The sequence below is a fragment of the Sinohyriopsis cumingii genome, chromosome 5 (assembly GCF_028554795.1).
Source record: "Sinohyriopsis cumingii isolate HCF-2022 chromosome 5, ASM2855479v2, whole genome shotgun sequence".
NCBI lineage: Eukaryota > Metazoa > Mollusca > Bivalvia > Unionida > Unionidae > Sinohyriopsis > Sinohyriopsis cumingii.
Window position 1 is genome coordinate 35,132,690 of NC_142965.1, and position 13,574 is coordinate 35,146,263.

At 36.3% G+C, this 13,574-nt stretch overlaps 1 protein-coding gene across 2 annotated transcripts; it reads left to right on the forward strand.

The window, feature by feature from the left end:
* Positions 1 to 796: 796 nt before the first annotated feature.
* LOC149798927 (transmembrane protein 170A-like) lies at positions 797 to 13,574 on the forward strand. 2 transcript variants are annotated; one of them, XM_089957841.1, is made up of 3 exons: positions 797 to 874; positions 3,595 to 3,684; positions 10,446 to 13,574. In XM_089957841.1, exon 3 carries the CDS (start codon positions 11,011 to 11,013, stop codon positions 11,410 to 11,412), a length of 402 nt encoding a protein of 133 aa, XP_089813967.1. In that variant the 5' UTR covers positions 797 to 874; positions 3,595 to 3,684; positions 10,446 to 11,010; the 3' UTR covers positions 11,413 to 13,574. The 2 variants fall into 2 exon arrangements, with proteins under 2 accessions (XP_089813967.1, XP_089813968.1); XM_089957842.1 differs by lacking the exon at positions 797 to 874 and adding an exon at positions 1,097 to 1,893.

Consider the following 13,574-nt stretch of genomic DNA (forward strand, 5'->3'; position numbering starts at 1 on the left):
GAGTCAGACGAGAAGAAAATTAAATAAAGGTGGACAGTCTAAGTTAAGAATATATATATATATATATATATATATATATATATATATATATATATATATATATATATATATATATATATACACACACACACACACACGCGCGCAGACAGAGTTATTCCAATTTTTGGTATTATTTTAATTAAAGCATATTATGAACACTAATATAGCAATATGACAACCACATTTGCTATTTATGATCTATGTATTTAAGTCCGTACAATAGAAATTATAATATTTAGTGTACATTACTATAATTTTGTAAGCAATATTGTATTTTTGTCCACATTACTGTCCATTACAGCCCATTACTGTACATTACTGCGTTTAGGGAGACCCAACGATTTAAGGTGTTAAAGTTCAGTTTCCATAGTAAACCCATGCAAACACCATGATATTAAAAATTCAATAACTTCAAATTTCTGAGTGCTCATGATCGAACCTACATTTATCAGTAAGACTGAAACCTGGATGTCAGCTTTTGTGTAGAGGAAAGGATATAAGCCGCGACATTTTCTGGACCTGCGTGTGTTTGAAACATGTGCTTTCAATTCCGCACCAAAGAGTCAGGTTCTAATTTTAGTAATGAGTGTTCCAAACTCTCGACTGTTAAAGAACTGAAATCCCATCAATAAAACAATTTTGTTTTTTTCCACTTACAACTAGGTTAAGCTCTCAAAAGATTCCTTTACCTAAAACATGACTTACATTATTAACTAATCCTGGTCAGCCAAACCCATATATACTCATAATTACTCTTTTTTTTTATGTTCATCCATTTCCAGGCTGGTTCCCATTTTTTTAGTATTATTAGTACCGTGTCTTGTCTACAACGATGGTGAGTTAAACGGAAAATTAATATTGTTCTGGTTGCCGTCGCTCTGTCTTATTTGGAAATCACCAAAACGATTTTGGAATTCAGCAAAACTGAATTAAAATCACCGAAAAGAATACTAACATTTAGTCACACGGGGGATCGTGACAGAAAATTAGGAGTATCCGTCAATGAATCAAGCGTGGGGGGGGGGGGGGCTACCCTGTAACAGACCCTCATCCCTTGATTCATAAACGGATACTCCTAATTTTCTTTGTAACGAACCCCTGTGGAATGAAATATGAAATGAGCTCAATGAATGTTGCGTATATCATTCTATATACAATGCTGTCGGACAGTTTTGCACATCAAAGGTTTCTGCGCATCCAAGGTTTCCGTTCGCCAATATTGAAGCAAAACGAATAACGAATTCGATCGATTGACGAAAATAAGATACTGCAGTGCTTACAATTTGAAAAGAGGCAGCTGTTACCAGAATATTCTCTTCAAAATAATATTAATTTTGCACACATGGGATACACCCCGGTGTTTTCTTGACTCACAACATGTCGACCTATTATGCGCATAGCTTTGAAAAGATGTAATGTTTATTAATCTGGCTATGGAAATGAAATACATTACTTTAAATTGTTTCTGTCAGCATTTCGGTTGAGTAATTAGGTCAGGTTTATAGATGGTTTTACAAAATTCAACGTAACAATGCCAATAAATGGCAAGAGATATTAAGCAAACTAAACTGATCTTGTAAAAACTTATTAAATTTAAAGTTCAACATTTTATTTAAAAAATAAGCTATTATGTTGAAGAGAACCAACAGTGATTATGATGCAATGTGTTTACAACATCTTGTTTATGGGTAAAAAATTTACTAAAGAATTTAGAAAGAGACTATATGCCAGGTAATTTCTTGAGAATCCTGTTCTAGTGGCAAGTTGACATTTTGGATAGCAGACAATTTTGTATGTGTGGGACAGCTTCTTGCAGAATTGGTAACTTGGATTAAAAGGCAGTATTGTTTTAAGGTATACATTTCTATCTTTTATGTAATGTATTTATTTGTATGATTCTAAAAGATACATAGTAAATAGAATTTTCTGGATTACAAGCTCAAGAAGGTTGTGGAGTGGGTCTTCATGTTGAGATTTAGAAATCACATTTTCATGTGCAGTTAGCATAGGAATGTAGGATATTTGTGTACACTTTATGAATATGATGATCATTCTTTCTTGATACAAATTGGATATTTGACCAAAAACAAAATGTGATCCAATGTTTACAGGAATGTTGTATCATTGCACAGAACTACCTGACATGCAGTATTGGCTGACACGGCGGGTGTAGAGAGGGAAAGAGAGTCAATCTTTAAATACCTAATGTGAAGTTTTGCAATTTGTTTTGTGTACTATATAACAGTAAAAGTTGATATGCTCATTTTCAGTTGACCAGCCAGTCTGGAATATGAATGGTGTCGTCAGCTTTTTAACAGTTTTGACGTTATGACAGTACAGATGCTACAGACTACTATACATAATACTGTTTTTGCAAGTCTGTAAAGAAACAAAGAAACCTGACATATTGATTATTAAAGAAAAATGGTATAGATACTACTGTTTGCAGGAGATGGCTTAATGCACATTTTCCCATTTGCCAACAGGACCAGATCACAAGGAAATCAGCTGGCCTTCCTAATAAAATGTAATATCAAAACTGACACTTTAATCTTGTGGCTTTCAGAATTAGCCAATTCTCCTCAAGCGCCCGCCTTGGATGCGGGAGGTCATGGGTTCGATCCCTGGCCGAGTCATACCAAAGACTTACAAAAATGGTACTAACAGCTGCTTCGCTTGGCGCTCAGCATTAAGAAGTTAGTGTTAGGACTGGTGGGCCCAGTGTCAGGATAATGTGACTGGGTGGGACATCATGCTACATGTCTGTGGCATGATGCCCCAGTGCTAGACATCACTATAAACTGCCACATTGCAGACATCGTAGCGATATGACTGGAAAATTGTTAAAGCTACATAAAAAAAAAAAAATCCAAATCCAAATCCAATTCTCCTCAAAACCCATAGGCCACTGGCTGGCAAGTAATTAGCTGAATCAACCCATGTGTATGCCTATTTTAGAGAGACACTGGATTAATGCTGTGAAATCAGGATAATATATGCATACTAAAACTTAGCATATACTGACAGACAATCCATTGTTTTTGTAGCATATTTAAGTGTATATATGTTTGTACATGACAACACAAGTACACAAATCAAAATATTTGTCTATCTGCTGACTCGACTATTTTGATATTTGTTAATTGATTAATGCAAGAATTGATTGATTTCATTTCTCTTACACTTTTTCTATACTTTAATCCAAAATCTTTATGTAATGTTGTGAATTTTATGATGATAAGAAACATCCAAACTTTAAAAGTATTTGTGTCATGGTAGATTCACTGTTTTTAAGTGCACATAAAAAGAATATGATCACTTACTCAAAAATATTCTTCTCCAGTACTGGTGACAAAGAAAGGCTACTTAATAGACATTTATTTTAAAATCTATACTTTCTTAATAAATATTGCTCCTTGTTTGAATGGATGTAGGTGTGGGAGAAATACAAGATTTCATGTTTTTTTGCTTTGCAAGATTTTCAAACTCATTGGTTTGGTATGGAAAAATGATATTCAAATTCATTTGAGGTTTTGTTTTATTTTTTTATTTCAGGTTATAATAAAGTCTTTGCAATGGTAAAGAAAGGTTCAGAATTAGATCCATGTCAGAAAGAAGCATGTGAAATCCAGAAATGTCTTCAAGGTATTCAGATAATAATGTTCTTATTGTTTAGAGCAATTCAAAACTGACATAATAAGACTAACAGGAAAAAGACTTTGCAGAACGACATCATTATAGATTTCTAATTTCTTTGAACATTTCCATGGTTGATGGGTCCTAAGTACATATGTATAATCCAACCTTCTTAAGATGTTAACAAATGATTTTGGGGCCTCAAGTGGCAGAGTGGTCTAAAAGCGCTCACTGTTACGGATCATTGCTATCTCACCTGTCTGTGTGGGTTCAAGTCTTGGATTCGGCTAATGTGGTTATGTGAGAAAACTTGCCAGTAGCTTCTTATGGGTCAGTGGTTCTTTCCAGGGTTTTCTCGGGGTTTTTCCTCCACCATTTATACTGGCCGCCATGTATAGCCTATCTTGTGCTGAAAAATGGCGTTAAACCCTACAACAGCAACAAATGATTTCTTTTATTCAGTTCTGTAATGTTATTTTTTTATCATGGTGATTCTACTCACTATTTTTAGCCTGCCCCCCCCCACTTGTAATAAAATTGAGTTAGTTTTAAAATGCTGATGCAGGAATTCATCAGTAGTTCCAAGGCTGGTATTAGATGATCTCAGATGTATAAGATTTTCTTGCTTTCTAAATATGTCATAAAATTTAACCCTTGAGTCACATGTTCTGATTCTTCTTTAACTGGCATCTGCTTGAGGACACATCTTCACCTGTTTTTATTAACCCAATACTTTGTTGTCCATCCATAATTTTGTCTCTGTGCATCAATTTGTCTGTAACCATATCTCCCTCGGATCTGATGGATGCATGGAAATTGGTAAATATCATGATAACAATAAAAAGAAGTACACTCCAGTGCCAAAGTTGTTTCACTGTCAAGATGGTACAATGCTTCCCTTGCTGAAATTGCCTTACACTCTATTCCAAAAGTCAGATTGTCATTTGCAATATGTTAGCAGTTGTATATTTTAGCATGGCAGTTGTATATTTCAATATGGCAGGTCATGGAAAGTAATTGTATCTGTGATTCAGGGGGTACATAAATCTGTACAAGTTATACAACTACTAGGAATTCATCCCTCTACAGTTCTCATATTTTTTAAATGACTTCCTTTGACATGTTACGCAGAAGGCAAACATCACTTTGAAAGAGTCAGTTGTCACAAAACAGGACAGAAAGAAAATTTAACAGATTTTAAGAGTGAACAGTAAGAAGTTCTTGCTGCAATAGCAAATTTGTATGATATATCTGTGCCTCAAAGCATATTTAAGAAAATATTCAGTGACATTTGCATTTGCTTGGATTTTTCCAAAGAACTGATTATGAAATCTAACGGGAAGGGCAGAAAAAGTCAGTACAAGCCCAAATTTTATTGGTACAAATGCTTATAAGCCACCATCATCAATGCATGGTTTATCTTTTGCATAAATTGGGGAAAATTGTATTGTAAGCAATACTTTAGTGAAAGTTGTTGTTGTTGTGGGGTTTAACGCCATTTTTCAGCACACGATAGGCTATACATGGTGGCCAGTATTAATGGTGGAGAAGAACCCGGGGAAAACCCCGGAAAGTACCACCGACCCGCAAGAAGCTTTTAGTGAAAGAAAATAAATGCATTTCTGACCTTTTCAAGAGCTGTGTTGATAGCAGAAGATATCACAAATCAACACCATGACAATAGTGTAAACCCTCATACAAGTTTTCTCTGACCTGAATACACCATTTTAGATATTTTTCTAACATTGTTGGGGTGGGGGGTCTAAGCCAATTGCCTGTCTAAAAGAAGTTCGAATTACATTGAGTAGCTGCTAACTAGTGGATCTAGCAAACTGAAATGACATTAGGTTGAGCCATATCTGCATGAAATTGGTAGGAATATGGTTTATTTTCTCCAAATAAATGATTATAATATTGATTGTCTTTAGTCCAGTGACGAAAATTACAGCATTGAACACATTTGACTTGGTGCTTACCAATTGCATGGCAAGGCACATGACTAAAGGAACCTCTGAACCTACAGGGTTCAAGCTAGAATTCAGTTTTAGGGAGATTTGACTTCTTCTTTTGGACAGAGTAGGTAGAAGTGAGTTGAACAGGGAGAAGCAGGAGCAAAGCAAGAAACACAATATATATATATATATATATATATATATATATATATATATATATATATATATATATATATATATATAATAACATTGGTTCAGACTTCACTTATAAAGTAAATAGTTACAGTGTTCACATTTTCTGCATAAAGTGTTTAGTTTTAGTGCACTCCACTTTCTTATTTTGCACAGTACTATATGTCACGTGGTTATATACAGTAGCTACTATTGTCTGTCATTTGTTTCATAGATGCCATACAGATAAGGCATCTACCAAAACTGTCACCAGAGAAATTACATCTGTAGCAACTTACTGCAAACAGCAGTCTTCTTAAGCAGTTTTTTAATTAGTCTCAGTGTTATAACTGTCTGTTCCATTTTCTAGAAAAATCTATTGAAGACTTTTCCTCTTAACCCTTTACCTCATGTAAGTGCCTTTGAATGCCTCTACTCCATTCTCATTTAAGCGCTTTTGGATGCCTCTTCCCTTCAGCTAAGATGGATGAGGAAGAGGAGTGCTGGTCCTTTTAAGATGATGCATTGGACTCCTCGAAGGTCTTGCTTAAACATAGTAAAGACCTAAGGGCTGCTCCTCTAGACGCTGAGATCATTCCTGCCTTGGTTTATCTAGCCTTGTTGGATCATCAACATCGATTTTTCTCTCCACTCTTGGTCCATCACAGTCAACCAGGAAATGAGACCAGGCAATTTACCATCAGGGGCCATCTGCAAATTTTCAAAGCAGGTGCAAGCCCAGTTCAGTCCTTAACTCCTGCTAGACCACTTCCTCGTGACTTTCCTACTGGCAGGAAAGGGAAGGGGGCAGCCCTAACAAATGAACCCCTCTCCTGCTGTGCATCCCCTTCACACATCCCAGAAGGTGCATGCCCAGGTCTTTTAGGTGCTTGGTCAAACATTACTAGACAGTGGGTGGGTCCTCTCCATTGTAAACTGCCACTATTTCATTTTTGCCTTGACCAGGAAGTTTTTCGGTTTGTTGTTCTGCTGTTTGGAATCTCTTTGCACTGTCTTCACCCAGATCATGGGAATGGTAGTGGACTACCTCTGAATACAGGGAACATGGATTCTCCAGTATTTTGATGTCTGGCTGATCAATAGTGTTAAAGTTCAGTCCCTTCATCGGGATCTTTTCTGATCTTGGACCACCTTAACTCAGTTGGGTCCTACCCTACCTTGAAGTCGGAACTTGTTCCATCACAAGTCTCTGTGATGTGGGGATGACTTCCTCACAACTTAAAATTGGTCTGGGTAACTCTGGATTGGGTAGATTGAATCCTGGTTCTCCTAGAGATGCTACGAGCAAACTTTATTGTCTGCTCACCTTTATCTTTCCCTACTCTGAACATTGAATGCCACTTGTGTCCTCTACATTTCTTGCTTCGCAGGTTGGAAGCCTCACAGAAATTCTCATCAACCTCAATACACTTAGGACAGGTTTTTCACCACCATTTGCTTGGTGGGATGAATTGAGACAGATTCCTGATGGGGGTTCCCATGTATGCACCCGATTCCCACTCTACCTGTTCACTGATGCATCAAATTCCAATTGGGGGGGGCTCATTTAGAGCTTGAGGGCCTAATTCTCCACAGATTTTGGACTCTGGCAGAATTGTCCCTCCACATCAACAACCTAAGAATGAAAGCAGTATTTCTAGCACTGCAAGGGTGCATCAGCATAAGGGGCCGATGTGTCGTAATATCCTCAGACAATAAGTCTGTCTTAGCATATCTACATTGTCAAGGAGGCACACATGCTCTTTCTCTTTGTATGTAGGTCTGGAATCTCACCATCTGGGCAGCCTCAGAGAATGTCACAATCAAAGTTCTCCATATTCCGGGCAAGATAAACATGTTAGTGGACAGTCTATCCAGAACGGATTGAGCATTCCTGAACTGAATGGTCTCTTCACCACTCCCTGTTTTAATTCTGAGGAAGACCTCCAGTGGGATTGCCAATTCTCATATGCCTTCCCACCCTTCCAACTGCTACCACAAGTTCTGCAATGAGTCCAAATTTCTCTGCTCAGATCATTCTCATCACCACTTTGTGGCCCCAGCAATCATGGTCCATCGATCTCCTCAGCCTGTTGATTGATCAACCCAGGTCTCTACCTCACTGGAGGGATCTTTTTTGCTACACCAAAGATCCCTCCTCCAAAACAGTACACATTCTCCACCTTCCTGCCTGGCTCATCTCCAGCGTTCTCTCTGCCAGAACAGGTTTTTGGGCAGAGTTGCCAGTTGCATCATTCAGACCAAGAGAGCTTCTACCTCCAAGGTCTGTGATGCCTGGCGGAGAATCTTCTGCATTTGTTGCAGTAGGAACACATTGATCCTCTCTGCCAACCTTAATTTCATTGCTAATTTCCTTTTGTTCCTTTTTAAGACCAAAAGATTTTCAGTATCCATATCTTTTTTAAGACCAAAATATGTTCAGTATCCACTCTCATGGGTTATCGAGCTTCCCTCACCTTGATACTCATCTAGTGTTTTGGGTTCCAGAGACCTGTCTCCCTCTTTCTTACGTCCACATGGATTCTTGTTTCTTAAGGTCATTAACCAAGCCCAGTGTGAACCACCGAGTGAAGCTTCCTTCTGCAAGACAAAGATGGGAGATTCATGCCTTGTCTATTGACACTGGCTGCCTCTGGTTTCTAGTGGGTTGCACCTTCCCATTAGATAGGTTGTGCATGGCAAAGGCAGGTTGCACCCTTCTCTTAGGGAGGTGGAACATTATGAGACCATGTTGAGAGGTGGAATACTGTAACCATTGGTTGCACCTTCTCATTAGGGAGGAAGAGCACTGCAACACATCTCATATTTGTGTTTCTCTGTGGAGCCCATTGTTACAACACAAAATGGGGCTCAGACATCAACATCAACCTTCTACAGATGGACCTATCCCTCTATGGTGAATGCTGTTTTGATCAATTTGACTAGAGCATTAGCCTACCCACCTAACTGACAAATTCAGCTATGCAGTAGTGGCAGGATATGTAATTGCTGCTATTAAAATGTATTTTCTTTTGGTAAAACTAATTTTATTTATGCAATACTTACCTGCCACTATTGCCGAAAGCCCTTCTCTCACCCCAGTCTGATGTCTTGCACAATTGTCATCAATGAAAAGGTGACACATGATATCTACCTTCTGCATATAACCAAGTGACATATAGAGTGGTGTGCAAAAGAAGAGAGTGTAGTGGAAAAGGTCATTCTGACTTTTTCTCCACTCTTTGGGAGGATGTATTCACATTGAACAGATGGTTAGTTTTCAACACGAAAATTGGATTGCTACACAATAGCGGCAGATAATGACTGCATACATAAAATTAGTTTTTACACCCCAAAAAACTATATTTTTAACAAAAATGTAAAAGTTTGTAATAATATTTATGAAACAAAAAACGGGTGATTTAATTTTTATTATTTCGTGCACAGCATTTAGTCACACACAACAGCACCAGATGGAGAGTTAGCTTATCTCTTTGATTGCTTCAGGCATTGTTTTGACATCAACTTCAGATGATATAAATGGCTTCTAGGCTTCATCACTTGTTATGCTGCAACATCAATCAATACTGTGTTTCAGTAATTTGATAACCTCAGGAGATTGAGCCCTAATTGCAAGTTGTCCATTTAAATGGAATAGGGAGGCAGAATTATATGGCATATATATATATATATACCTTTACAACACCCTAATCCATGAAAGAGATAAGCCAACTTTTCTTCTGGTGTTGTACTGTTATTGTCAATTGATGATGAAATGGACTACAGTTGTATGAAAAGAATAGGTCAGCTTCTGACAGACTTTGATGCTGAGACAGCTAACTTTTAACACTTAAAACTGTATCAGTCATCATGAAAGTGCTGTAGACAAGTACTACTGTCAAAAGATCGTATTGCAAACTAATGAGAATATAGTCAGATTAAAGTAAGCTTATTAATTATTATGTTATGTCATTATCAGAGCGAAAATGACATTGTGACATTAAATAATTACCAAAACAATTATGGCACATGGTATAACTTCTGAAGTCCCATTGAGGATTAATATGTCAGATTTTAAACAATGGAAAGAACTTATTTTCCTGATAGGATTTTATGAAACATGCACCAAAAATCATGTGGACATGCGGTTTTTGCACAATCAGGATTGTTCTAGTTTGCACATTGTCATCAGTCTCAGTAAATATGCGTCAAAAGAGTTTGATATCACTAAAGTGATATGTAATGTTAGCCAATTGCCTGTTGAAAAGTGTAAAGTTTGCTGTCCCAAACCATGGGGGTGGCATTTGGTGGCCTATATTCTTAACCAATGATACATGGAAATATGAGACTTGCAGAGGCCACTATACTAATTATTTATCTTTACGTTAGATAATTATTACACACCACCATACACATATAGTTTATGTTGCACAAATATAAGTATATATCATTGTTGTTTCTGACATCAACACTGTTAGTAAATTGGAGACAATAGTAGTAAAGAAACAAATGTTACAGAATAGTGTAAATGAGTGAGGTTATGCTTCTAAATGATTTGGCATGAAGATAAATAATCAAACTATCATTGATGAATTTACTTTAGTTATTTCTGGTAATTATTTGGAAGAATCATCTTTTTTTTTCCAGCACATAATTACAAGGAATCTGCCTGCAAAGTTGTTCTAGAAGCAATGAGGAAATGTTGTGAAAGCTTCCATTCAGATTCAAAGTGTTGTTCTGGTATCCATTCCAAAAGTTATTCACAGTCAGGATAGTGGGTTTGACTTCTTTAATGCAGTATTATGTATGAAATGTGAATATTTTGGGGGAAAATATTTGACTAGGCCCTAACTTGCCACTGGAGACTTAGTGAACAGTCGTGTTTTTGTTTTGTTTTTGTTTACCTCAGATGATTTTATGGAAGACTTATGTACAAGCTATGAGATACTTTGCCGGAAGGTTTTCCAAATTTTTATTCTCCCAAAAAGATAGTGATGCTAGTATTTTACTTCATATCCATGGTTAATTTTTATTTTACATTCGATGTTTGAAGTCAGACTAATGGTTGATAATGCAGGAAGACTTAACCATGCAGTTTGTTTTCCTAATTTAAAAAATTTGGACCACAGATGTTAATGGACATATGATGTCATTTGCTGAGCGTGTTTGCAATGTAGCATAAATCGGTGGCACAGGTATACCAAGAGTCATCATGAGTGAAATTGCTGGGAGTGACTTTCAAGCTGAGGAATTGGACTCAATTGTTAATGTCATAGGATTAAACCCTAATGATCCATTGAATGGATTTGGAGAAATGTGGTATCAGGTTTTTCTCTGGGTTCTCTTCTCCTCAATGGTTGTACATACTGTTGCAGCACTGATTGCTCTATGTAGACTCCGAAAGCACAGCATTGGGCGCTGGATTCCACTAGGGATTTTCATCATGGGAGTTTTATCTCCACTAACAGGAGGTGTGGTAACTAGCGCAGCTATAGCTGGCTGTTACAGGGCCTCAGACTTTGTAATGGCACCATTCTATGCCCTGTTATGGGGCCTTGGGCAAACTGTTGTATGTGTAAGTGTCTCATTCACAAGATTACTTGCGACTTTGTGATGATTCAGAGAAGTCTGCTTAGTGTTTCTAAGAATTTGTTCATTTTCAGCCGTGATGATAATTTTGTTTGACTGTTTTTATAGTGCAAAACATTATTGATGTTAACTCTGTTGGTCAGAGGCCAGAGGAGTTTATGTGATAGCCTGTTGTCCATCATCTGTCTGTTAGCAAAGTTTATTGCCACTTAGCCTAAACTACTGTGAAGAGTGTCATTAAACTGCACACATTCATCCTAGGTCTAGTTGGTCCTAAAGGAATATGGTCCAGCTCTGACATCCAGTATGGCAGCCATAGTAGCCATTTTGAAAATCTTGTTAATAGGTGATCTTCCTGCACAAATGGTCATATGAACATGGGGTTATCACTAGAAGACCTGTTATGGTTACTAGTAGGTATTTTATGAAAACGGTGTCAATCTAACATCCAGTATGGATGGTCATATTGAATACATTTTACACTAAAATACATTTTACAATGTCTGATTGAACTTAGATAAAAATATGCCAGTCTGTAAATGCCACCTTGGCAACCATCTTGAAAATCTTATTACTAATCCAAAATAGAGTCATATTGACATAGGGTTCCATCAGAAAACATTTTTGATGACAGGTTGGTTCTAAATAAAAATGGTAATGATACTGCATCCAATATAGCAGCTGTGATGGCCATCCTGAAAATCCTTTTGAATGGATGGTCACCTCAACAAACTTGTTATGTCCTGAATGAATGTAGTGCCCAATCTTAAATCAATCACTATGACCACTGCTAAGGTCATATTTAAAATTCTGCACAAGATTATCAGAAATGGTTTAAATACTCAGCAGGTAAAAAACTGAAATGGTCTTATCATGAATTCCAAAAATATCTTTTAAGCCTGAAAAGTGCAAGCCCGTTCAAGAGACTTTTATCTTAATTATAGCAGAAAAGCAAAATAATTATAGCAGAAAAACAACCACTGTTCACACTAAAGACATATTGTAATCACCTTAACTATCTTCCACTTTATTGATGTAGTTAACGGTAATTAGCATAGCTCATCAACTGCTGTGAATTTATTTATTTTTCTGGGTATTAGTTTTTGTGGCTGTGCAAAATTTACAGCATTCTTGTTGATATTTAATAAAACAGTTCTACCTTTCTTGTTGCATCTTTAAATTCATAATTTATAGCAAAAATGAATCTTTAGTGAATTGAGAGTATCTGAGATGTATTCAAGTCTCATATACAGTGAAAACACTTTGGAACAGTTTAATTACAGTTAGCAAGTACTATAGTAGTCATATCTGTGATAAAAAAACCCAAAAATATCTCAAGGGCATGTGAGGTTAAAATAATACTTGATGTCTTTGCACCATTAAAAGGAACCAATAATAATAATTTTTAACCAAATGCTTGCAGATAAGCCATTTAATAAAGGGTATGCTTATCTGCTTATTATTTAAGTGTTATTGATGCTAATCATTTGTATACATGATCAATATACTTTTTTTAAATAAAAGATAAGGGCTTTATTAACCAGGCTTGTGGCTTTATGTTTGATGCTTTGCCAACGGAGACTGACAAAATAGTTTTCTAAAAGTCAGAGTTACTCATATGATTTTTTGTTGGAGAAAAATCATTACACATACGTATTTAATTAGCTCTAACCGTCTTTTGTCATTACACATATGTATTTAAGTATCCCTAACTGTCTTTTGTCATTACACATATGTATTTAAGTATCCCTAACTGTCTTTTGTCATTACACATATGTATTTAATTATCCCTAACTGTCTTTTCATTACACATATGTATTTAAGTAGCCCTAACTGTCTTTTCATTACACATATGTATTTAAGTAGCCTTAACTGTCTTTTCATTACACATATGTATTTAAATAGCCCTAACTGTCTTTTGATTACACATATGTTTAAGTAGCTCTAACTGTCTTTTCATTACACATATGTATTTAAGTAGCCTACTTAAACTATCTTTTGTCTTCATAGGTATAGAATTTGCGAGTAAAGACATTATGGATTAACAATTATACTTCAAACTATTTATTCCTGTGACAGATGTAATTTTCAGAAGTAAATGTATGTTATCCTTAGCTTATTTTCTGAAGGAACATATGTTGTTCTGATTTCATGTAATTGATGAATAAATATTATTTCTGGAAAAAA

Coding starts and splice junctions, on each gene's coding strand:
- LOC149798927 (XM_089957841.1), top strand. CDS start 11,011: ATGAGTGAAATTGCTGGGAGTGACTTTCAAGCTGAGGAATTGGACTCA.